Here is a 26143-nt window from a genome sequence, read left to right on the forward strand (position 1 = left end):
TTTTTTTTACAGTAAAATGCAGCAGATTACAGCTCAGTAACGGAATGCATGTTTGTTTAATATTCCTCTCCCTCTTCCTCTCCCTCGCCATCAATAGAGTCAGCTCCAACCTCCTCGTAATCCTTCTCCAGGGCTGCCATGTCCTCTCTGGCCTCAGAGAACTCTCCCTCCTCCATTCCCTCTCCCACGTACCAGTGAACAAAGGCCCGCTTGGCGTACATCAGGTCAAACTTGTGGTCAAGCCGAGCCCAGGCCTCTGCAATAGCAGTGGTGTTGCTCAGCATGCACACGGCCCTCTGGACCTTGGCCAGATCTCCACCAGGAACCACAGTGGGAGGCTGGTAGTTGATGCCCACCTTGAAACCAGTGGGGCACCAGTCCACAAACTGGATGGAGCGCTTGGTTTTGATGGTGGCAATGGCAGCGTTCACATCTTTGGGAACCACGTCGCCACGGAACAGAAGGCAGCAAGCCATGTATTTGCCGTGGCGAGGGTCGCATTTGACCAATTGATTGGCTGGCTCGAAGCAGGAGTTGGTGATTTCTGACACCGTTAGCTGCTCATGGTAAGCCTTCTCAGCAGAGATGACGGGGGCATAGGTGGCCAGAGGGAAGTGGATACGGGGGTATGGTACCAAGTTGGTCTGGAACTCTGTCAGATCTACATTGAGGGCGCCATCAAAGCGAAGGGAGGCGGTGATGGAGGACACGATCTGACTGATCAACCTGTTCAGGTTGGTGTAAGAGGGGCGCTCGATATCGAGGTTCCTACGACAGATGTCGTAGATGGCCTCGTTATCGACCATGAAGGCACAGTCAGAGTGCTCCAGGGTGGTGTGGGTGGTCAGGATGGCGTTGTAGGGCTCGACCACAGCGGTGGACACCTGGGGAGCTGGGTAGATGGAGAACTCCAGCTTTGACTTCTTTCCGTAGTCGACAGAGAGACGCTCCATCAGCAGAGAGGTGAAGCCGGAGCCGGTGCCTCCTCCGAAGCTGTGGAACACCAGGAAGCCCTGAAGGCCGGTGCACTGGTCAGACTGTGGGAGGAGAGGGAGATGATCACATATGAGATATAGTAATGTCATTTAAATTTTAATTTTGAAGGCTGGATCCTCAGATATGATGTCACCCACCAGCTTGCGGATCCTGTCCAGCACAATGTCGATGATCTCTTTGCCGATGGTGTAGTGTCCACGGGCGTAGTTGTTAGCAGCGTCCTCCTTACCAGTGATCAGCTGCTCAGGGTGGAACAGCTGGCGGTAGGTCCCACTGCGCACCTCATCTGAAGATGAATAAACAGACATTGAATTCTCAATGTATTCTTTCTTTTCACCAAACGAATGTTCAGTTCAGCCGGAAGAGATGAAACTCACCGATGACGGTGGGCTCCAGGTCCACAAAAACAGCTCTCGGGACGTGCTTTCCGGCTCCCGTCTCACTGAAGAAGGTGTTAAAGGAGTCGTCTCCTCCTCCGATGGCTTTGTCACTGGGCATCTGTCCGTCCGGCTGGATCCCATGTTCCAGGCAGTAAAGCTCCCAGCAGGCGTTGCCTATCTGGACACCGGCCTGACCAACGTGGATGGAGATACACTCGCGCTGTGGAGAGAATAAAATGTGTTTTTTAAAAGGAACTCCAATTAATTTAGAACAAAACTTGCTAGCTTTTTTTTATTCTTAAAAACACCAAATTATCAATGCTAGAGTCACCTGATTCACAGGCATTGGCCCTCAACGGAACGGAGAAAGGATTTATTTCTATAGAAACGATTATTAACGTTACTAAAGAAAGACCATTTCGAATATTGTCACCGTATTCATTTTGTGGGGAATCCCTTCAAACACAGCTGTAGTTACGGATATCATTACAGAAGCAGCTGGCTCTCATGGCATTTTATGACAAAACATGAAAGACTTCAGAGTGAAAAGGGTTGGTTTGAAAAGCCTGTGGTTGCAAATACATAAAAGGCCAAGCCTTATCAAACTGACGGTAAAAAGGATGAACGTTTGATAATGAAAGAACGTTGACGTGCACTTCATGGGTCAATGGACACACACGAAAGCAGGACATTGGAAGAACTTTGTTGTGGGATGACCCCTTCGAAGTTAGTTTTTTTTTCTATTTAAGACTTTGTTTGGTCGACGCAATACCGCATATACTAACTGACCTAAAGTTGATAACAGTGGTTAGGAAAAGTTGCCACGTGATGACAAACTTCCAGAAAGTTACTTACTGTTACTTATGGGTTAGTTACTTACCAGTTACTAACCCATAAATAAAAACACGAGCACCCAAGCAGGGCATATAATGCGTTTATACTCACCATGTTTTCGAGAATCTGTGCAAAAACCCTACGATGTTGTATTTAGAAGAGAACAAAGGAACCGTTAGCTCTCACAGTAAGGGCGTTATGTGTCCAGTGTGAGAAGTAACTGTCGTTTTCTCTTTGGGTGGGGTTATTTATACCTTCTTATCCGGTGGAGAAAAAAAAGATGAATCCGATTGGTCGAAAGTCACATGACCTTAACTCCTATTGGTTAAAATTGAACATGCATATGCGGCGTGAACTACGCCGTATAGATATGTCTAGTTGCACCATCGACTATATTATCCGGGGTTGCGATGGCCAGAGCAGATCGTTGGTTTACGATGAACATGAACGCCCACAGTCTTTTTTTTGCCCAGTAACTTTATTGTCTTGTTCGTGTCAAACTAACCGCTATTCCCGTTACAATGGTTGCACGCATGGTATATTTTAAATCACGTTTGGCGCATTAAATGCGACTTTGATTCAAACAAGGAGAACAAACTAAGCCTACGAATTGCTCGGTGTTAAATGTTGTACCAACTCGATCCAAACAAAAGGGACTAGCGTCCTAGCTTAACAAGAGGGCGAGCTTCTAGCCATGAATCAGCATCTATGGGTGCTACTAATGTACCGTTAATCCCGTCCTCACAAACACTAGATCAACCGTGATCTCTGTCAACGGATAAAGATGGTCTTGGTTTTGTGTCTGCGCCCGTTTTGTGTTTGTCTTTCCGAAAAAAAAAGACCACAATTGAGACAAGTGTTGGCATTAGCTAGAGTTAGCCGGCATTTCTCTGTCGACACCCCCCCTCCAGCGGACCCTTCCATCTGCTTCACTGCCCTAGTTATTAACGGATGAAGAGGAACCTCCTCCGCATTGGTAACAGCGAAGAAGCATAGATCGTATGCTGCACTGTACATAACGGTATAAATAGCACAAGAAGGGGATGCTGTTCGTTGATTAACACTATGAAAACAGAGCCGAGTCATCGCGGCCTGGTGTTCGTCATTACTCTAATACCAAGACTATAGACGCGAAGTGCACGTAGAACGTGTGACGTCACGTGTTAGTTTGTGGACTACGTTTATGACTTCGTCGCCGTGTTGAAATGCAGCCTCTCACCATCGTTTTGTATCTGATGAGCGGAAGCCATGTTTAGAGCTTTATTATGGCCCCTCTTTCTCTATATTAATGAAACCTATTACAGATTTTAAAAAGACTAATATTAAATATGTGACATTGTTTCACTGACACATTACACGTCATTTAGCTGACGCTTTTATCCAAAGCGACTTACAATAAGTGCATTTCAACCAACCATCAATTAAAAAACAACTTTAAATATAATTCCAATTAGTTAGGAAATATGTCACCACATGAATACATGGTTCATTACAATTTGTCCAAGTTTTGATATCTAGTCTGAATTTTCACCACTAAAACAAAGAAGGTAAAATTTGAACTTTGTTGTGTTTCTGCCCCATGTTTTACATTTCAAATTAACGCAGCCATTTCCGTCCTGAAATTGGGCTCCATTTATAGTGTAAGCACCACTGATTAAAACTATTTCACCGCAAAAGTATTGGTTGGGATCACTTAGATATATCTAAAAACCTATAGAGAAATTAAAGCAAAAATATCCTGCATGCCTGGATAATAGAGGTAAGTCAGCAAATGTTGCATAACCTGGATGAACTCACACCATATATCACAACTAAAATTAATAATGCACTGTTGTCCTTCGCTAATCAATTGGTTAGACTCATTGTTCATAGCATTTATCCATATTAGAATGGCTATTCTCCTGCTTTGAGTATCAATGCCATAATGTATAAATATCTCAATGGAAATGTTTTGCTTAAGAAAATGTACAAAAGTCATCATTGTTGCACATTAAAGAATGATATAGCTTATGTTATTCAATTATAATTATTATTGCACTTGAAAAAGCTTTAGGTTTAATCGTCTCACCATAACCATATCTAATAATTGTTCAGTCATTTGTTTCCATATGATTGAGTGTAAATGTTATTTGTACTGTGCTTTATAGGAAAGCAACGGTTTAAACATTTTACTTTTGTAAAATTACAAAAGTAATAAAATACCCACTATATTCAGAATGATTCATTTCAAAATAAAATATAAAAGGTATTGTCTTAAGTGATTGTTCATGACGCAATTGGTACTGATTAATTAATTATTATATAAATGAGACTCCAATATTTGCGCATTTGAAGAAATTGAAGGATTGAAGATAATGGAATATAAAAATATTTAATGAGACACAATAAAATTGATTAAAGAGCATTCAAGCCTTTCCAGCAGCTATTTGACCCAGACACATATTTAAATAAGACCTTTTACCCGAGATTTCAACGCTTAACATCCGATTTGGATCATGTGTTATATCTACACATATTTAGCAGGAATCAGGACCTTTTTCACAATTTAAGTAGAGACATATTGAATATTTTACAAATCCACATTCCGCCATTTCGGGCCCACAACAAGATAAACCTGCAATTGAGCTTCCAGATTCCACAGCCCCCATACCAAAATCATTTGGACGTGTTCAAAGTCCTCGTGTCTCTGTTTGAGAACCTTTTGTTCTGGTTGTGAAACAGTTACTGCGGCAGAAGGTGGAGTTTGTATTTCTGGTGCACTTCCTCGGTTCTCCTGCAGGGGCAGATCGAGTACATGAGTGCTGTGCATCTGCGGATCTGCATTAAACAACGGCACCGCTCAGACACGAACGCGCCTCCGCCTTGTCTCTTTACATTGCATAATATCGACGAGCCGTCATGGTAAGTAAAATTTTAAGAGAACATTTCATGTTTCATTTCAAATTGTTCTGTAGAGTCGGGAATATTTTTCTGACGTCACACGTTCGTCATTTTACTGAAGAGAGTCGTGGATGTGTAGGTCTATTGGTAATACGGATGGTGTTAGACAAATACAAATATTGGTGAATCGCATGCTTAATATAAATATAGCCTATTACAACAATTAAGCAAATTTGAGACGACCAATCCCCTCCCCACATATCTCCTTAATCTGCTTGATTAGCTTCACAGTGATGCATGCTATAGTCTGTAATCCTGATTTAAAGAAGCCTTTGAAGCTTTTATATGATTATTATACAGTGCACCTTGTTCTTCAGAAGATTTTTATGTTCAATTATACATGCCATTGCATCATCGAAACCAAATTCTTTCACAGATGAGGGAAACATCTGTGTTTATTATTCATCTGAACATGAATGTGAGCTTTCTATTCCCAGTGGAGGATGTTAATGTGGCTGTTTAAAGAGACAGCACACTGAAATATGTGCTGACCTAGATAATCATTTCCCTTATGCGTGCAATAGACACAATCTTATTTGGTAGATGAGAAAAACAAAAAATACATTATAGACAGCCTCAGTCACACACACTATAACCACAAAGACCTTTTTAATGCAGGGTGATAAAAAATTTGATAGCATCTATGCTGCACTGCCATTTTAGAGTTGATTTAACAAAATCAAATACATGGTCTTCAATTTAAAAAGTAGAAACACTTGTTGCATGAATATTATTTCGGAAGGTACTGAGATCAGTCAAAATCTATACTAAAAAACAGCAACTTCTTTCTCTGCTACACAGCGCGAGTGTATCTCCATCCACGTTGGTCAGGCCGGTGTCCAGATAGGCAACGCCTGCTGGGAGCTTTACTGCCTGGAACATGGGATCCAGCCGGACGGACAGATGCCCAGTGACAAAACCATTGGAGGAGGAGACGACTCCTTCAACACCTTCTTCAGTGAGACGGGAGCCGGAAAGCATGTCCCGAGAGCTGTTTTTGTGGACCTGGAGCCCACCGTCATCGGTGAGTTTCATCTCTTCCAGCTGAACATTAACTTAAAAGGGAAATAACACCTAATATAATAATGTTGTCTCTTCAGATGAGGTGCGCAGTGGGACCTACCGCCAGCTGTTCCACCCTGAGCAGCTGATCACTGGTAAGGAGGACGCTGCCAACAACTACGCCCGTGGACACTACACCATCGGTAAAGAGATCATCGACATTGTGCTGGACAGGATCCGCAAGCTGGTGGGTGACATCATATCTGAGGATCCAGCCTTCAGAATTCAAATTAAATGACATTACTATATCTCATATGTGATCATCTCCCTCTCCTCCCACAGTCTGACCAGTGCACCGGCCTTCAGGGCTTCCTGGTGTTCCACAGCTTCGGAGGCGGCACCGGCTCCGGCTTCACCTCTCTGCTGATGGAGCGTCTCTCTGTCGACTACGGAAAGAAGTCAAAGCTGGAGTTCTCCATCTACCCAGCTCCCCAGGTGTCCACCGCTGTGGTCGAGCCCTACAACGCCATCCTGACCACCCACACCACCCTGGAGCACTCTGACTGTGCCTTCATGGTCGATAACGAGGCCATCTACGACATCTGTCGTAGGAACCTCGATATCGAGCGCCCCTCTTACACCAACCTGAACAGGTTGATCAGTCAGATCGTGTCCTCCATCACCGCCTCCCTTCGCTTTGATGGCGCCCTCAATGTAGATCTGACAGAGTTCCAGACCAACTTGGTACCATATCCCCGTATCCACTTCCCTCTGGCCACCTATGCCCCCGTCATCTCTGCTGAGAAGGCTTACCATGAGCAGCTAACGGTGTCAGAAATCACCAACTCCTGCTTTGAGCCAGCCAATCAATTGGTCAAATGCGACCCTCGCCACGGCAAATACATGGCTTGCTGCCTTCTGTTCCGTGGCGACGTGGTTCCCAAAGATGTGAACGCTGCCATTGCCACCATCAAAACCAAGCGCTCCATCCAGTTTGTGGACTGGTGCCCCACTGGTTTCAAGGTGGGCATCAACTACCAGCCTCCCACTGTGGTTCCTGGTGGAGATCTGGCCAAGGTCCAGAGGGCCGTGTGCATGCTGAGCAACACCACTGCTATTGCAGAGGCCTGGGCTCGGCTTGACCACAAGTTTGACCTGATGTACGCCAAGCGGGCCTTTGTTCACTGGTACGTGGGAGAGGGAATGGAGGAGGGAGAGTTCTCTGAGGCCAGAGAGGACATGGCAGCCCTGGAGAAGGATTACGAGGAGGTTGGAGTCGACTCCATTGAGGGCGAGGGTGAGGAAGAGGGAGAGGAATATTAAAAGGGACAGAAAGGCACTTGGAGAGGAAAAAATTGATTCAACAGTTGACAGTTAATTACCACATGTTTACAATTAACCTCCACAAAATTCCCCTTGGGATTTGAACTTAATGTGATAGGAAATGTCAAAGAGAACATAAGGTTGTTAGGCTAGAGTTGACTCCTTCACCATTGTGGAAAAGGCTGTATTAAATGGGGGAAAAAGCACTATTTAAAATGATGTAATTGCTTAAAATGAAAGGCATTCAAATATAAGTTTGGAAAGATAATTGTCATTTTGGCTCTGTTCTAAATAAATTTCCTGTAACATGAAAAAGTCTATATTGTTTCTTATTTCTTTTTTTAGTTTTTTGTTTGACGATAAAATAACCTCTAGTTAAACATATACACTCACCTAAAGGATTATTAGGAACACCATACTAATACTGTGTTTGACCCCCTTTCGCCTTCAGAATTGCCTTAATTCTACTTATTGATTCAACAAGGTGCTGAAAGCATTCTTTAGAAATGCTGGCCCATATTCATAGGATAGCATCTGGCAGTTGATGGAGATTTGTGGGATGCACATTCAGGGCACGAAGCTCCCGTTCCACCACATCCCAAAGATGCTCTATTGGGTTGAGATCTGATGACTGTGGGGGCCATTTTAGTGCAGTGACCTTATTGTCATGTTCAAGAAACCAATTTGAAATGATTCAAGCTTTGTGACATGGTGCATTATCCTGCTGGAAGTAGCCATCAGAGGATGGGTACATGGTGGCCATAAAGGGATGCACATGGTCAGAAACAATGCTCAGGTAGGCCGTGGCATTTAGACGATGCCCAATTGGCACTAAGGGGCCCAAAGTGTGCCAAGAAAACCTCTGCCCGTCCCACCACCTGCCCCATCGACCCCATTCCATCCCACATTCTACAGTCGATCGCCCCCGATCTTCTTCCCTTCCTCACTTGTCTCATTAACAATGCACTGTTATCTGGATGTTTCCCCAACACTCTGAAGGAGGCAAGAGTTAACCCACTCCTGAAGAAACCCACCCTCAACCCTTCTGAAGAAAACATACTACATATCCAAAACAATTGAACGAGCCATCTTCAACCAACTCTCCTCCTACCTCCATAGTAACAACCTCCTAGACCCCCACCAGTCAGGCTTCGAGGCGGGCCATTCCACAGCGACTGCTCTCCTCGCTGTCGCGGAGCAACTCCACGCTGCTAGAGCCGCCTCTCTCTCCTCCGTCCTCATCCTTCTGGACCTTTCTGCAGCATTTGACACAGTAAACTATCAGATCCATATCTCCGCCCTTCAGGAACTTAGTGACAGGATCCGCGCTCTCTCTTCTCTCATCCTACCTTGACGGTCGCACCTATCGGGTAACTTGGAGAGGATCAGTGTCGGAACCTTGTCCTCTTACTACTGGAGTTCCTCAGGGCTCCGTCCTGGGTCCCCTCCTCTTCTCAATTTACACCAACTCCCTTGGCTCCGTCATTCGCTCGCACAGTTTCTCCTATCACAGCTATGCCGACGACACCCAACTAATTCTCTCCTTCCCCGACTCGGACACTCAGGTGGCGGCACGGATCTCTGCATGTCTGACTGACATCTCCCAGTGGATGTCCGCTCATCACCTGAAGATCAACCCCGACAAGACCGAACTACTTTTCTTCCCTGGAAAAACCTCACCCACTCAGGACCTGACCGTTAACTTCGGCAACTCCGTGTTAACGCCCATTCAGAGTGCCAGGAACCTCGGCGTGACACTTGACTCCCAACTCTCCCTGACTGCCAACATCGCAGCGACGACACGATCCTGTAGATCAGTGTTTCTCAACTGGTGGGTCGCGACAGTTCAGTCAGCGCTTTTTATAAGCCTTAACTTCAGAAGTCAACCTCATTTTTCGTTATATCATTAGATTTGTATTGCGTTTTGCTACAGAGGTCTTTCTTCATCCGAATGCTGATTAAGATTTAATATTAAAATGGTGCACCTTGTATTGGCAAACAGGTAACTTAGTAAATGCTCACTTTTCCAAATGTATCACTTCAGGGACGGACACCTTAACAGGATTAGTTACTACAGGGCACGTAGGACTAAAGTATGATCTTGGAAGATCAGCTGTTTTTATACTGAAGTCCATCCAGCCCCAGATCAACGGTAAAACACTTACACACTGATACAAGTTCACATGTTATAAAATCACAAGACCACTTATGCTTTATACATTTTGTGAAAACAGTATGGAGTAAACTATCTTTGTGTAGTTCTCAGCTTACAAATCATTCATTTGCTAATTAGCTCAATCATTTTCACACATCAATATTGTTGAACTCTGAGCTGGCCAAAAGGCTGATAAATAGCTGAAATTTCAATTAAACATTCAATGTGTAATGAGCCAACAAGTAAAAGTTATGTTTCATTCTTCTAGTAACTCAGAAAAGACACAGACAACTTTATGTTGCATGGAATTTATTTTGAACACAGTGAAAATGGTATCGATAGCTTAGTCTGAAAGGCCAAACTCGCCTTTAACTCTGAGCAATTGTCTCCGGTTTGAATAGTGGTATTGGTTCCTTTTAGATACTTGTCTTCCTCACTGTTAAGAGTAAACTCCCACCTATCAACCTGATTATATTCTCTTTTACAAACGTTTCTGTTGGAATGTATTTAAGGTTGAATTGGAGCAACTGTTTCCTGTTTAAGCATCTCTCTGTCCCTTTTAATATTCCTCCCCCTCTTCCTCTCCCTCGCCCTCAATGGAGTCGACTCCAACCTCCTCGTAATCCTTCTCCAGGGCTGCCATGTCCTCTCTGGCCTCAGAGAACTCTCCCTCCTCCATTCCCTCTCCCACGTACCAGTGAACAAAGGCCCGCTTGGCGTACATCAGGTCAAACTTGTGGTCAAGCCGAGCCCAGGCCTCTGCAATAGCAGTGGTGTTGCTCAGCATGCACACGGCCCTCTGGACCTTGGCCAGATCTCCACCAGGAACCACAGTGGGAGGCTGGTAGTTGATGCCCACCTTGAAACCAGTGGGGCACCAGTCCACAAACTGGATGGAGCGCTTGGTTTTGATGGTGGCAATGGCAGCGTTCACATCTTTGGGAACCACGTCGCCACGGAACAGAAGGCAGCAAGCCATGTATTTGCCGTGGCGAGGGTCGCATTTGACCAATTGATTGGCTGGCTCGAAGCAGGAGTTGGTGATTTCTGACACCGAGAGCTGCTCATGGTAAGCCTTCTCAGCAGAGATGACGGGGGCATAGGTGGCCAGAGGGAAGTGGATACGGGGATATGGTACCAAGTTGGTCTGGAACTCTGTCAGATCTACATTGAGGGCGCCATCAAAGCGAAGAGAGGCAGTGATGGAGGACACGATCTGACCAATTAGCCTATTCAGGTTGGTGTAAGAGGGGCGCTCGATATCGAGGTTCCTACGACAGATGTCGTAGATGGCCTCGTTATCGACCATGAAGGCACAGTCAGAGTGCTCCAGGGTGGTGTGGGTGGTCAGGATGGCGTTGTAGGGCTCGACCACAGCGGTGGACACCTGGGGAGCTGGGTAGATGGAGAACTCCAGCTTTGACTTCTTTCCGTAGTCGACAGAGAGACGCTCCATCAGCAGAGAGGTGAAGCCGGAGCCGGTGCCGCCTCCGAAGCTGTGGAACACCAGGAAGCCCTGAAGGCCGGTGCACTGGTCAGACTGTGGGAGGAGAGGGAGATCATCACATAGGAGATATAGTAATGTCATTTAATTTGAATTCTGAAGGCTGGATCCTCAGATATGATGTCACCCACCAGCTTGCGGATCCTGTCTAGCACAATGTCGATGATCTCTTTACCGATGGTGTAGTGTCCACGGGCGTAGTTGTTAGCTGCGTCCTCCTTACCAGTGATCAGCTGCTCAGGGTGGAACAGCTGGCGGTAGGTCCCACTGCGCACCTCATCTGAAGAGACAACATTATTAAATTAGGTGTTATTTCCCTTTTAAGTTAATGTTCAGCTGGAAGAGATGAAACTCACCGATGACGGTGGGCTCCAGGTCCACAAAAACAGCTCTCGGGACGTGCTTTCCGGCTCCCGTCTCACTGAAGAAGGTGTTGAAGGAGTCGTCTCCTCCTCCAATGGTTTTGTCACTGGGCATCTGTCCGTCCGGCTGGATCCCATGTTCCAGGCAGTAAAGCTCCCAGCAGGCGTTGCCTATCTGGACACCGGCCTGACCAACGTGGATGGAGATACACTCGCGCTGCGGTAAAGAAAAACTGATTATAGTTTACCTGAAAGCATTGGCATGTGACAATGTGGCGTTCCAAAACTGCAAATATATTCATTTATGAATATAAAAGTTTTTAGATTGAGTTTTTTTTCTTCTATTCAAAATTAATTTAAAGTCTATTAGTATTCTTTTCGAAACGGTAATAAATGCCATTGATGATATTATGCATGATCCCCAAAACGTTAATCAATCAATCATATCATAAACTGTTAAACTTACATTTTGAGGGATGTCCCCGGAAAAATATCTAACCTAAAATATCTAATCTAAACAGGCAATTAAGCTCCCATTTCGGACAGCAGTATCCATCAAGAAAATCTATCAGCATTGCCCATTAACAGCCAGCGTGATTTTTTTTAATGCCTCGCGCCATGCTGACAGAGCACTTAATCCAATCGTTTCCGGGGTGTGGGACGTCCGAAGAGGAGCATCCTCCCTGTGGACAACGTTGCCCTGTAATGAGGGACCACAGGTCTACTGCTTACGGGTGGTAAGAGAGAACAAAACACCGCATAGAGGAGCTAATTGGACCGAAGCCTTTATTATTTATTCCGTCCACATAACTGATGGAAATCTCTTTTGTTCAATCTGCCCGTCTCGTGACGTCAGCTGTGTCTCCATCTGTAGTTCCGACCTTAACATCTCCCCATATTAAATGGTGTATTAATCCTTTAATGACGCGTTTGAATTGAATATTTTAAGAACGTTGCGTTCAACTTCGTATGATATCTCAAGCTGATTCACATATTTTTTGTCATTCTTAACGCTCCTGCTACCTCGCATCACTATAACAACCCTAGAATTTGTCTTTTTAATGTTTTAAATGTTCTTACCATTTTGATGAAGGGGTTGAAGCTCCGCCAAAATCTCACAGTTCGACAGTTTATGGGGTCGATGTAAGAGATAATGGCCTTTATGAATGGACAGCGGTATATGTACAAGTGCAGCGCCGGCGTCGTCGGCTGCTTTGTCGCCATTGGTCAATATCCTGTCAGTCTGAAACATCAAGCCCACCCGCGGCTTCCTATTGGATGAGGGTCTCTCCCGCTACACGGACCGCCCCCCAGGCCACACCCGAAACACTAAATCACCAGTTATTGTGCGGCACCCACGGAGCCTCGGAAGAAAAATCATCCCTCGATTTTAGCTGGTAACACACAAGCCCAGTTTGACATGCATTAAACAGTACATCTGTATAACAACATTACAAATTAATTAATGCCGAATAACATTACAGCTAAAGATAATACATTTCTCTGCATGTTTATAATAGAACAGTATGCAATCGAGTATGTGAGTTGGGAGAAAATCACATTGTTGTTAATTTATCACATTGCTTGTTTACATTATCTTTGTAAGCCTCACTGAAACCATATGTCAGTGCAAAATGAATCAGTCAAGGAGTCAGGTGATCCAAAACATGAACAGTAACCATCTGCGTCTTATTTATTAGCAAATGATTTAAATCTTGCACAATATTGTGATATTGGTACAGTGTATTATTGCTAGCCCTCTGCCTGAAGACAACATAAGACAGCAATATGCATCAGCAGTTCATGCAAAATGTCATTCTTGTCATAATGTCAAGTACTTTTACCCATATTTCCAGGTACAAAAAATTTCCAAATTACCGTTGCCTTTTGGTATATTCTGCTCTGATATCATAAAAGGCCTATCATTCATTTATAAATATTTTTTTCTTAAACAGTAGTAAGAGAGTATTTTTTTTCCTTTGGATTCTCATTCTTATTTTTTTTTTCTGTTACAGTGAAAAGAGGTCAAACTGTACTGTCGGAGATGAGGGACATGTAGGCCACTGAGATCCACAGATGCCCAACCCCCATCCCTCCTCCTAAGATTTAACCGTTGCTAGGAAATGAATAACGTAGTTGCCTGGATACAGCCTAGTATTCACAGAGACCGCCTTTATCTGGAAGTCACGTGTCCCAGCTTAAATGGCAGCTTTAACGAGCTGCAGTGCAGCTGCCACTGTGGGGGGATTCGAGGCGCATCAACCATCTTTTTTTTGCAAAAATCTTTTAGCCTGATGACGTGTGTCTAGACGGAAACACAATTTGCCTCCCCATCTCCTAAAACTGAGGACAAAATAAATAAATAGGGCGTGGCCCATGCCAACTCAAGATGTAATGCATCAACGTGAGCAAGCTCTTTTGTTCACACACGTCAAGGCAGTTCTCTCTAGTGTGCGTGAATGTGAGGTCAATTAAAATGACCAACTCAAATGCAAAGTAAAGAGAATCTTCTCGGTCACTGACTGCAAGTTGCAACAATCACAGTAAAATCTAAAAAGGTTTCCCTTCTGTTTGAGGAATATCAACCTTCTATTTTTTTTATCAAATTAGGACATTAGTTTTTTTCTGATATGTGGTGCTTTTAGGTTTTGGGCAGTTTGCATTGATCTGCTGTTTCATTCCAGCCATTCCAATTGCTGACCTGGCACCAGCTTATTTTACCAATGTTTTTAACTTGAGACAAAATGTAGCTCAATGGTTCATTTCTCCTGGTCCACTTGTAAAAACAAAGCATGACCTTTGGCTTTGTCAAAGAACCTTTCCAATGGCTTTCCATGAGGACTCTTCTTCTTCTATAACACAGGTAGATTTAAGAAAGCAGACAAATCGAACAATAACAATCCTGCCCATTATCTACCAGCTTAAGTTGTTGGTAATCAGGTGGTCGCGGTTTGGGATCAGTGTCCTGTTCTGTGTTTCCTGCCTCTCGTGGCCCTTGGTTAACTTGACTTCCTGCGGTGGTGTGTCTTCTTCCTCTGTGATTGTCGCCCTTTTTCCTGATTGTTTTGCTCCTGTGTTTCTTTTTTTAATTCAGGATTTTTGAGTTTCAAGAAAAGAGGTCTGCGATCTATTCCTACTTCCGCCTTTCAAACCTGACACGGCTGAGTGATAGCCGTGAAATCAGCACAGTGTTAAATACTATTTTCACCACTTCTATTTTATTCTAAGTATCTGCATATTAGCAAGTGAAATACTTCCCTTTAAAGTCCATTATGACATATTGTTAGCAACGGACAACATAATGCTTCAATAATACTTTAATGTGATCTTGTTAATAACACTCAGACCATTTCAGGGTAAAACCAGTGATGGTGGCGCATGGAGTAGGGTTGTGCACTGGGAACTGCAAGGTTGGTGGTTTGAACCCCAGCTGCTCCATGTGCCATGTCGAAATGTCCCTGAGCAAGACACCCAACCCCCATTTGCTCCCAAGGGAAAATGTAATGCACGGGTTATAATGCAATGTAAGTTGCTTTGGATAAATGTGTCAGTTAAATGACATGTAATGTAACTTTTACAAGTCATTGCTTTTCATTTCAAAAATGTATTTTCTTGTTGTTCCCAAAAGAAAAATCAATCTTGCTTATGGATGTAAATAAGGATAGCACAGTTTTTTTTATCTAAAATGGTATTTGACTTAATGGTGACTAAATATGCATTAAAACATAAGAATGTTGCAGAATGTGTTGTCATGTTGTTATCATACTTCCTCTTTGCAGGATGCAGTATGGTTGCATGCTATGAAGGACCACTCCCATCTCTCTAGCTCCCATCCTCCCTCTCTCCTCTTGGTTTGCAGCTGCTCGGACCCTCCCTGTTTCACAGTTGCTGTGGAGGAGGAGGAGGAGGAGGAGGAGGAGCAAGATGGGGAGTGGAGAATGTTCTCTCAAGAAGTCTCAAGAAGAGCCACGGCTGCTTTTCGTCTCTTTCTTTCATCTCCTGCAGTTGTCATTGAGTACATCAACCACAAAAAAACTAAGTCTATTCTAGACCCTCATTTCCCTGCTGAATATATACAATGATAACTGTACAATAAATAAATAAATACAATGATCTTGTCCAAGTCACACTGTGAGCATGGACACATAAGGTCTGGAGTGCAACCATTATGTCACATAAACTGCAATTAAGGCCATCTTATTTCCTCCAACAAGACTAGAGGAAGCACGCCACAAAGTCAGTGCAGCTGAATGGCGCACAGAGGGACACGCTGACGCTGGTGCCACGTGATCAGCCCACTGAATGACATCACTGCAGAGAAACTGGAACAAAGAGGGGGGGGGGGGGGGGCTGGTGAGCTGGCATGTCGGGCAGATACAGTGGCAGGCATGGATGCCCAGCTGATATGAGCTCAAATGGAATGGAGGCATCTTGTGCAGCAGATGTCTTGAGCAATTTTGCATTATTTATGATGCATCGGGTGTGCAAGAACAATCAGACAATTTGCTTTAAATCACCAGGATATGGTGAGCTTTGTCTTGATTTGCTCTTGATTTGTTTTCCTCACCACGATGTCCTTTTTTTCCCATTCCTCTGTCATCACATTGCCTCTGCATGCATAATAAATTGGCTTTGTTTGAACTGGCCCTCATCCATACGAATTAGCTTTAATTGATCTACACAAAAATATGAGGAAATTATATAACAACTGTATATTTTATTAAACAACAAGGTTGAAGACATAAGCATTGCCAAATGGAGGTAAGACTAAATCCTTTTTTGTCCACAATGCACAGAGGCAGAGCCCCCTCCCTGCGTGGGGGCTATAAATCGGGAAGCGCCGCCCTCCCTGTCAGCAGTTGTTGCATCGACCCCGTTGGGTACAATACGCAACGCAAACCACGACGGTTTTTAAAAGCCCCTTTCTTCATTTTTCTCCTTCTGTTCTTCCTCCTTGAACCTCAATCGAACGAAAATGGTAAGTTGATATTTTCCCCTCTCTGTCTTAAGCCTGTGTATGAGGTACAGTTTAATGGGGGGCATGGTGTTTCCTGAGGGTCTCCATCTCTCGACGTCCCGAAGCCACTGAAGAAGCGGGCACATTTTACGAGCTATATTTAAAAACAAGTCGGCTATTTTTTTTTTTGGTGGGATAAAATTGACCATTACGATGGTGCACGGAGTCATGGTCACCGTGTGGAGATGAGAACAATGCGCCGACTGTCTGGGATTTCATCTTTAGTGACAAGGTGGCGATGTTTAGCGGCATCACCGTCCGTATATTTATATTTTAGATTAGTTTAAGTTCATCGCGTGACTACATTCAAAATCGAACACCCTGCAAGTGCCCTGCCCTGTTGGAGGGGAGGGAGGGGCCAAATCGATGGGCACGGGTGACATTAGATTGCAGCCTTCATTTTTAATTCGTAGGATACAGAATACACTTTTTATCAAATTCATTTTCACCTCAAACATCCACATTTAGTTGACTTCCTCGAATTATTTTGTGGAATGTTGAGATTTTGCGTCCTGAAGACGAAAGAGCGAAAGTGGGATATTTCCAGCCGATGACGGGCAGGGCCAAAATTCATTTGCATTTGCGCTTCTGCTTGCAAATGAGGGAGAGTGTGGGGTGAAAAAGACAAGAGTGCAAAAAGGGCTGCAGGAAAGAAGAGAGCAGCGTTCTGGGGCCTGTCAGCCATTTCTGTGCCCTGCAGATTGTGGCGCAGGGAGGTGCCTCCTGCTGCACTGCCTCAGGAAGGTGGAGCAACTGGATGATCACAATGTTAAGAAGCATTTGTGTTGCACTTATTGTGGTGGATTTAATGTAAAAACTCAGAATTAAAGGATGACAGACATATAACATCTCTTGTGTTTTCTTTTCCACAGCGCGAGTGTATCTCCATCCACGTTGGTCAGGCCGGTGTCCAGATAGGCAACGCCTGCTGGGAGCTTTACTGCCTGGAACATGGGATCCAGCCGGACGGACAGATGCCCAGTGACAAGACTCTTGGAGGAGGAGACGACTCCTTCAACACCTTCTTCAGTGAGACCGGAGCCGGAAAGCACGTCCCGAGAGCTGTTTTTGTGGACCTGGAGCCCACCGTCATCGGTGAGTTTCATCTCTTCCAGCCGAACATTAACTTAAAAGGGAAATAACACCTAATATAATAATGTTGTCTCTTCAGATGAGGTGCGCAGTGGGACCTACCGCCAGCTGTTCCACCCTGAGCAGCTGATCACTGGTAAGGAGGACGCTGCCAACAACTACGCCCGTGGACACTACACCATCGGCAAAGAGATCATCGACATTGTGCTGGACAGGATCCGCAAGCTGGTGGGTGACGTCACATCTGAGGATCCAGCCTTCAAAATTCAAATTAAATGACATTACTATATCTCATATGTGATGATCTCCCTCTCCTCCCACAGTCTGACCAGTGCACCGGCCTTCAGGGCTTCCTGGTGTTCCACAGCTTCGGAGGCGGCACCGGCTCCGGCTTCACCTCTCTGCTGATGGAGCGTCTCTCTGTCGACTACGGAAAGAAGTCAAAACTGGAGTTCTCCATCTACCCAGCTCCCCAGGTGTCCACCGCTGTGGTCGAGCCCTACAACGCCATCCTGACCACCCACACCACCCTGGAGCACTCTGACTGTGCCTTCATGGTCGATAACGAGGCCATCTACGACATCTGTCGTAGGAACCTCGATATCGAGCGCCCCTCTTACACCAACCTGAACAGGTTGATCAGTCAGATCGTGTCCTCCATCACCGCCTCCCTTCGCTTTGATGGCGCCCTCAATGTAGATCTGACAGAGTTCCAGACCAACTTGGTACCATATCCCCGTATCCACTTCCCTCTGGCCACCTATGCCCCCGTCATCTCTGCTGAGAAGGCTTACCATGAGCAGCTCTCGGTGTCAGAAATCACCAACTCCTGCTTTGAGCCAGCCAATCAATTGGTCAAATGCGACCCTCGCCACGGCAAATACATGGCTTGCTGCCTTCTGTTCCGTGGCGACGTGGTTCCCAAAGATGTGAACGCTGCCATTGCCACCATCAAAACCAAGCGCTCCATCCAGTTTGTGGACTGGTGCCCCACTGGTTTCAAGGTGGGCATCAACTACCAGCCTCCCACTGTGGTTCCTGGTGGAGATCTGGCCAAGGTGCAGAGGGCCGTGTGCATGCTGAGCAACACCACTGCTATTGCAGAGGCCTGGGCTCGGCTTGACCACAAGTTTGACCTGATGTACGCCAAGCGGGCCTTTGTTCACTGGTACGTGGGAGAGGGAATGGAGGAGGGAGAGTTCTCTGAGGCCAGAGAAGACATGGCAGCCCTGGAGAAGGATTACGAGGAGGTTGGAGTCGACTCCATTGAGGGCGAGGGTGAGGAAGAGGGAGAGGAATATTAAAAGGGACAGAGAGATGCTTAAACAGGATATAATTTATGACAATGTGTTCTTGAATGCATTCTAAGCTGAACTGTTTGTTGATTAACACTTTGGCTCTGCTCTAAATAAAAATCCTGTGACATGTCATTATGTTTGTGTTTTTATTAATTAAACCAAAATGTTGGAAATATTGGGTTTTGAGCTGTCCATTGTCATCAAGTAGGATGTGTGGGCTAAGAAGTCAAGGAGCTACCTAACTCCTGAATCAGTTTATGTATTGTCAGGTTATTGTTATTATCAAAGGTCCCATGAATCAGACGGAAACAAAACAGCACAACTGTTTTGAGGAAGGTTTATTGGAAAAACATTCAAATTTAATTTTGTCCAAATTAAAGTGTACACGTTTACTACGAAACGTTAAAGTACAAAAACAGCAGAGAATGTCTTTAGAATCGTTACAGGAGGTTTTAAATCAAAAACTCAAATATTACACACAAATGAGTTTTTTCATTAGAAAATATGTAATAAAAAAGTAAAAAAAAGACATCTCTGGTGCAAAAAACTTGCAAGTTTCTTGTTTTTGCATCCTGGGGGAGTGAGGTGGTTTACACCGGTCGGTCCTGCAGCAGAGGGCAGTTGTCCACAGCTCCCCGTCTGTTCAGAAGCTTCCAGACCATAGAGCCTCTGGAAGGGACGTAAGCCCGGCTGTCCTGCATGTCTGCAGCAAGCAGGTCTTCCTTCAGAGGACGGTAGGACTTGAAGCGCCTGTTGAGTGGAGCAAACAATCCAAACACGTGAATTGAATTGCAGATTTTAGGGACAAAGCTCAAAATATTCAATGTTTTAATCAAGCGGAGCCAACACTGTCTTTGAATAGTGTATCCTTTGAATTACCCTGCTGTGGGACTAATAAAGGATTACTATTACCCCTGAAGGAAAACTCTGGTGTTTATCTACTGAATGTTCCACTATAGTGAATTTGTTGGGGACGAAATTCTACAGCCAAAGACTTTTACCAACCCTCCCTTTGAGGCAGACGCATGAGATTGTACATCATCTGTAGAAAATAGATATCCCTTTATTGCAAGTCAGTTCTCACCTATAAGAATATGCCACCATTCCTAATGCTAGAACAAGTACCAGGACACCCAACACCATGCCAATAGTGCCAGGAGAGGACAGACGTGGACCTGGAACAAAGGATCACGCCGTCAGCACAGCAGGATCAAGTAGAAGGGCACTGCACTGCTGCATGATGGTCAAAGTTGCGTACCTATGCCGATGTTGACCCTGGCACTGGCCTCGGCTAAACTGACGTCGTTGGCCATGGACACGTTGATGCAATACACCCCGGAGTCATTGAAGAAGTGACGCAAGAGCAGCTGGCAATCTATGGAGGGCTCCACAGTGTTGCATTGGGTGTGAATGGGCCTCAAGCACTCTGCATCCAGAATCATGCTGCACACCTCTTTCGGAAGGCTGGAGGGAGACGATGATGCAGTAAGTCACCGTAAACAACACCGGGCTTTTGAAGGACTGTTTGAGAAAGCGAGGCGTTAGCATTCACCTTCCCTGGCAGGTCACGGTGATATCCAACACATTTCTGTTCGTGCCCGGTGCTGCCATCACAGCATTGTCTATTTGTACGATCTCTACCTTTTCAATGCCCTCTGCAAAACAACGACGGGAGGTCACTGACTGCCACCTCAAAGGCTTTCATTGTTTCCATGTTGCCGATGAGAGGTGACTCACCAACCACTTCGATGCCTGTGCAGAAGGAGCCATAGCGATAAATCACGCAGTCGTCATCTCCAGCGTCCCTCTTAGCAACGACTGCCACTGCAGCTTGGCCCGTTAGGGTCACGGCTGGCTTTGCACCTGCAGGAAGTAAACAGTACGTCACCTTAAGCTGAGACTTTTTTTTTGCCACAGCGGTATTTATTAATAACATCTTGCACGAGCATTAACTTTTACGTGTCCTTTGGATTGGTGTGTTTTGAAGAACCATGAATGAATCAAAATAGATAAACCGACCTGTATACTCTCACTAAGCGTACAAGTAGGAATACACCTGATAAAGCATAGTAGATCGTCATCATCTTTGAATTCAATGACATGTGTGTTTGAAGATTTACATCACATTTACGTTTCAAGGAAACTTGTCGGACTCATCTCGGTCAGCTGGTACCAAATCAGTAACTTTTCCTTTCTCCGTTATCCTCTGGTAAAGCTACACTCTAAATGACGTACAGCTATTCAAAGAGCTCACCTGTTCCCGCCTCGCGGTCAGCTGGCGTTTCATTGCCGCGATTGGCGGGGGAGGGAGGCTCGGCCGCCGCAGGCGCTTCCCGGGCCGACTGGGCGCCGGGCGCGGCGGAGGCCTCGTCCTCAGCGTTGTCCTCCTCTGTGTCCGAAGGGGCCGAGTTGACAGTCAGACCCGTGGCCTTGGTCGAGACCCGCGTGGGGACGGCAGACGCCAGCGCGGCAGCTTTGACTACACGCAGGAAAGGACAGCGGAGTTACTCCTGTGTCTCCACAACACACGGGGTAACAGCGTCTCCCGGACAATATTGGATATTTGAGAAGATATACTTTCAACAGCTGAGCTGGGCATAAAGCCTGGAGGCAAACTGCTGGCCTGCCTCTGTTTAAAGGCTGAACTTAACCAGAAGACACCTGTAATGACCATTAATGTTGTGTATGTGCAACGCCTGTTCTTCACCTGTGGGGCCCTTGAGCGTGGTTGGAGCCGGGGCCTCTGTCCGGGGATCGACCGGTGGGTCGCAGGCCTTATCCGGGATGACCGCCTGGACCACCACGTGTGGCCTGAACGAGCCCGTGGTGATGTAAGTGTGAGTGACGCTCTGCTCTCTGGATATCAGGGCTCCGCTGTCATCCCCAAAGTCCCAGTTGAAGGTGATGTCTGCGTTGCTGAGGTACTGGCTGGGGTCGTGGAGGGTGATGGTGAAGGCGATCGCCCTGTTCTGGAGGAAGCGCATGTCCCCGGCCACGATGTCGTTGACTTGGTCCAGGGAGACAGCGAAGGGGATTTGATCTGAGGAGAATGCTCTTTCAGGTCACTATGTTACACATGGGGATGCGGAAGGTTTTGCCTCTTCTTCCCAGCACCTGTGACTCACCAGTGATGGAGAACTGGGTGGAGGCGTAGCCCAGGGGAATGAACCTCTCTTTGCTGCGGTAGTGGTAGATAACGATGTCCATGGTGTAGGAGCCCAGTGGGATGTCATCTGTGTCGATGGTCAGGGAGGAAGAAGAGTCGTCTGCCACCTGCCAGTACTGACCTGCCGAGCGAGCATCCACAGGACACGTGAGGAACACTGTCCCGCTTCCCAACAAGTAACTACACGTGCTGTTCATCCGACAAAATTAGGCCAAATTAAGAAAAGGACAAATGAGGTGACGCAATCGGATCATGTGTTAACGCTCATATGTAATCCTGGCTGGTGTTTCGGGTCATGGGCCTTCGAGAAACTCCACTCACTCCAGGTCTTCCAGACAAAAACGTAGGCTGGCTTCTTGTCCTTCTTGATTGGTGTCCCATCCGGGAAAACAGCCTCCCAGTCTGCGTCCTGAGTTGGGTACACTGGCTCCGACTCGCGGTACTTTGTTCCTGCAGCGGAAGCAAGAGTCTTTTTTTTGGAAGAGTCTGCGGGCATGCAAGCAGCTGTTCGGGGCTGCGCTTCGTCTCTGAGCTACATTCGAATGTGAGTATGTGGAAAAGCTCACAAAGACAAAGCTAAAAATCCCACATCTTCACCATGTTTTTTTTTTTTAGCTATTGCACCAAACACATTGGGCAACCAGAAATATTATTGTAATCATTATTGTTTATTCTATATATGAATTACAGAGGTTTTACCCTGTGACGGCGCCAAAACAAAAAGTTATTACAATCATCCCGAGGGGGACATTGATTTCAGAACGTCTGAACGAATCTTTCCATGGTTGTTTCCCAAATAACACACATGCTCGATAGACTTTAATTACAACCAGCAGTTGTCATAGTACAGCAACCTGTGTGTATGTGTGTGTGTGTGTGTGTGTGTGTGTGTGTGTGTGTGTGTGTGTGTGTGTGTGTGTGTGTGTGTGTGTGTGTGTGTTACCGTTGACTGTGCAGTCCTCGGCCCAAACAACGTCTCCATTAGGCTGCAGCCTCTGGTTGTGGGGGAACTCCAAGTCGATGGTGAAGGTAACTTTGGCTCCAGTCAGCGTCGGTGAGTCGTTCCCCACATTGAAAGTCACTTTTCCACCTGGGCGAAGAATAACAAGGAAACGCAGGGTGATGAATACAAAATGAAGAATTGATCTCATGAATGAGTTACAGAAGCCTCGGATGAAATTCGGGTTTTTTTTTTTTCTTTTTAGAAGTATCAAGTAATGAGACGTGTGTAAGAATAGTTGATGACAATGTCATGATACCTAACATCCAACAGAACATCTACCTTTCCAGGAGTCTTTGTATCGCACGTCTCCATCTTTCCAGATTGGGTACATCTTATTGTTCCATGATGGGTAACGAATGAAACGGTTTCTGGGCTCTGAAACATCAAAAATGAATATTGAAATCAAAATGTGAACACTGCTCCTCCACATGTATTTAATGTTCATCAGTGATTTTTAAGGGTCTCACATTTTTTTACGGTTCCCAGATATAACTGTTTGCTTATATTATCAATAAAAGTAGGGGAACTTCATGGAATGGAACTTAGTTATTTTTATGTGCACTGCAGGCCAGCTGCCATCAAACATATATGTGTGTTTTATTGTAATACAAGTATTATATTTACCAGAAATGATTTGACAACGGGCAAGAGTGGGTTAAATTCCCAATCAAAGACCATGAGTGTGTTCAAATCTCTCATCCCTTCAATCCCTCTCATGTGAGGCTCAGCTGATTGGGGGCAGGATTTCTCCCACGGATCAACAATGTCACACGGCCAAATTTGGATTAAACACAAAGGTAGAATAAAAATATATTCATATAAATATATTTAGGAATTCAGCGTGTGTTATTCATTAAAAAAAAGTGTGGTTTCACTTCATGGATTCCCTGCTGGCATCACTGGAATGTTGAAGCGTTTTTATCTGTGATTTAGATTATTGATAACCATGACAACCAAACACTCAATTTTACAATTTACACCCAACCAGAATGCTTTAAGTCCTATTTGAAAGAATGTTGAACTTCACCCGTTTAAGTTAAGAATAAAAGGATTAAGGTAAGTCGTCTGTTATTTGCTTTACAAATGTCACATTCTGTATCTTTCATTCATGGTTCAATAAAGAGGTCATGGGGAAAAAAAACACTTTTTAAAAAAAATTATTTAAAATGTATTTAAAATTTCTAAATTACAACGACCTTTTCTTTTGATACTTTAACTCAATGCATTTATTATTACTTACATACATGGCATTTTTTATTGCAAAATTGACATTTTTACACAAGTTAAGGATCTGAATATTAACTTTAACTTACACTTTCCAAAATCCTATTCAAATGCTTTAAATGACTTTTTTTGCCTCTAATCTAGGGACTCCAATAAAGAGTCCCTCTGAACTAGTTTATTATGAGGATAGAAGATGTATTTTCTCTACTTACTGGCGGCAGTCTGTGAGGCCAAGGCCAGCAGCACCAAAAGCACCACGGATGTCCCCATCGTCAGCGGTCCTCCTCCGTATGAAAAATCCCTTTAGTGAGCACCAGACGTCCGAAAGCAGGCTTTATAAACTGTGTGATGCTCGACTTCACTCAGATTATTAGTAGAAGAAACGCCTCCTTGCTCACAAAGCCCCGCAGGCCTCCTCAAATCAGATTCTAGGGGCGTCTGCACTGCTTTTTTGAAGTCTGTATTTAGTAAAAAGCTGTCTTGCTCTTGAAAGGAGCCCATAATCACACAAGAAAGGTTGACTTACACTTTTCTTTTCGTTGCATTAAACAGATTGGGTCACAAGACATGCTCGAGTGTGCATAAACCAATCAAAGAAATACAAAAATGAATGTCCTGATGAAGCTGTGCTAAGTGATATCAACATATTTAGAGGTGGAATTTAACATGCTTACATTCTGGTTAATATTTTAAATATATACCACTTCCTACTTCTAACCCACTACATTCGAGAGAGGAAATCACTGCGCGGTTTACTCCCCCATGATTATATTACAACTGCAATCAATTTAAATACACAAATAGATTAACAGCTAAAACATTGAAATGCTGCTTACATATATGCTATATATAAAAATATAATAATGTGCTTCATCAAATTGATGGTGGTAATTTTGGAATCGCAAACAGTGTTTTCTATTTGTACTCTTTTTTTATCACCCTCTATCCTGCTTTGTATTATATTCCCAGCATGAATATATTCACTGTATCTCCACAACAATACAAGACCTCTTTTAGAATAATAAAAAAACACCAAAATGTCTGATTAACAAATGATTAATATTAACAATACTGTTTTTTAAAAAAAGAAGCACAATACCTCGATCGTACCGAAATTGTGAAGTCATGCAATTTTGGGTTTCTGGTGAGAATTCCCCAAATCACATGTTTACAAATACAATTTGAATGGCCTGAAATCTCGGCTAAAATCACCTGACACATTTTGGGCTGCCTGTCTAATTATTCCTAATTATGTGCAGATTTTCTGTGAAATTCATGTCACTGTTGTTGATTTAATCCATGAACTTTAAAAGGAATTTGAGCTGACATACTTGAAAATGACACAGTGAAATATAGCGTCTCGAAAATAAAAAATGTAAAGGGAAGTTGCCCGTTTTTTTTGTAATTAGAACAATAGTTCAAACAGTCTGCCAGGAGACGCTGTGCTTGTGGCGGGGAGGAGGAGGAGGAGGAATGCAGCGTTAATGAGGATTATTGAAGCACTTGTGACTCCCTAAATTCATCCGGCTTTGTCCCCCCCCCCCAACGCCTCCTCGAGAACTATCGAGTGACTTTGTTGAAAAAGATTACTTGTCTCAATATCATACGTGCCAAACACCTACACTGTTTAAACCTCTTTTTTAAAACAATGTCAGCATTCACACCAAATCCTGTTCAGACCTGTTTCATCACGAACCCTTTAACTCCATTCCGGCCTCAGCATAAATGTACAGACCCGTGATATGACTGAAAGCTTATGGTGGGACATGACATTTCAGTTCTCTAGTCAACAAAGGCCGATGCATCAGACAATGGGGTGAAAATGAAAGCTGGCTTGAGATTCCGGT

General features: G+C 44.6%; 5 protein-coding genes across 6 annotated transcripts; 2 read left to right on the top strand and 3 right to left on the bottom strand.

Annotated features, from left to right (window-relative positions):
- Positions 1 to 30: 30 nt before the first annotated feature.
- On the bottom strand, positions 31 to 2446 carry LOC119199260 (tubulin alpha chain-like). Its single transcript, XM_037456793.2, has 4 exons — positions 2322 to 2446; positions 1374 to 1596; positions 1134 to 1282; positions 31 to 1037 (listed from the first exon to the last, which is right to left on the bottom strand). Exons 1-4 carry the CDS (start codon positions 2322 to 2324, stop codon positions 57 to 59), a joined length of 1356 nt encoding a protein of 451 aa, XP_037312690.2. The 5' UTR covers positions 2325 to 2446; the 3' UTR covers positions 31 to 56.
- A 2524-nt stretch (positions 2447 to 4970) lies between these two features.
- LOC119222328 (tubulin alpha chain) lies at positions 4971 to 7793 on the top strand. Its single transcript, XM_037478886.2, has 4 exons — positions 4971 to 5111; positions 5952 to 6174; positions 6251 to 6399; positions 6495 to 7793. The coding sequence occupies exons 1-4, from the start codon at positions 5109 to 5111 to the stop codon at positions 7473 to 7475; spliced, it is 1356 nt and encodes a 451-aa protein (XP_037334783.2). The 5' UTR covers positions 4971 to 5108; the 3' UTR covers positions 7476 to 7793.
- A 2129-nt stretch (positions 7794 to 9922) lies between these two features.
- Positions 9923 to 12735, bottom strand: LOC119222326 (tubulin alpha chain-like). Its single transcript, XM_037478883.2, has 4 exons — positions 12577 to 12735; positions 11491 to 11713; positions 11266 to 11414; positions 9923 to 11170 (listed from the first exon to the last, which is right to left on the bottom strand). The coding sequence occupies exons 1-4, from the start codon at positions 12718 to 12720 to the stop codon at positions 10190 to 10192; spliced, it is 1497 nt and encodes a 498-aa protein (XP_037334780.1). The 5' UTR covers positions 12721 to 12735; the 3' UTR covers positions 9923 to 10189.
- A 3580-nt stretch (positions 12736 to 16315) lies between these two features.
- tuba1c (tubulin, alpha 1c) lies at positions 16316 to 18917 on the top strand. Its single transcript, XM_037478884.2, has 4 exons — positions 16316 to 16474; positions 17386 to 17608; positions 17685 to 17833; positions 17929 to 18917. Exons 1-4 carry the CDS (start codon positions 16472 to 16474, stop codon positions 18907 to 18909), a joined length of 1356 nt encoding a protein of 451 aa, XP_037334781.1. The 5' UTR covers positions 16316 to 16471; the 3' UTR covers positions 18910 to 18917.
- Positions 18918 to 19112: 195 nt separating this feature from the next.
- On the bottom strand, positions 19113 to 24583 carry pmelb (premelanosome protein b). Of its 2 annotated transcripts, XM_037478882.2 has the most exons (12): positions 24509 to 24583; positions 23352 to 23447; positions 23013 to 23159; positions 22391 to 22519; positions 22029 to 22190; positions 21611 to 21943; positions 21158 to 21382; positions 20641 to 20766; positions 20456 to 20558; positions 20162 to 20367; positions 19988 to 20078; positions 19114 to 19653 (listed from the first exon to the last, which is right to left on the bottom strand). In XM_037478882.2, the coding sequence occupies exons 1-12, from the start codon at positions 24564 to 24566 to the stop codon at positions 19494 to 19496; spliced, it is 1836 nt and encodes a 611-aa protein (XP_037334779.2). In that variant the 5' UTR covers positions 24567 to 24583; the 3' UTR covers positions 19114 to 19493. The 2 variants fall into 2 exon arrangements, with proteins under 2 accessions (XP_062421657.1, XP_037334779.2); XM_062565673.1 differs by lacking the exon at positions 24509 to 24583 and having other exon boundaries at positions 19113 to 19653; positions 23352 to 23787.
- Between the last annotated feature and the right edge of the window lie 1560 nt (positions 24584 to 26143).

The sequence above is a fragment of the Pungitius pungitius genome, chromosome 1 (genome assembly GCF_949316345.1).
Source record: "Pungitius pungitius chromosome 1, fPunPun2.1, whole genome shotgun sequence".
Lineage (NCBI taxonomy): Eukaryota > Metazoa > Chordata > Actinopteri > Perciformes > Gasterosteidae > Pungitius > Pungitius pungitius.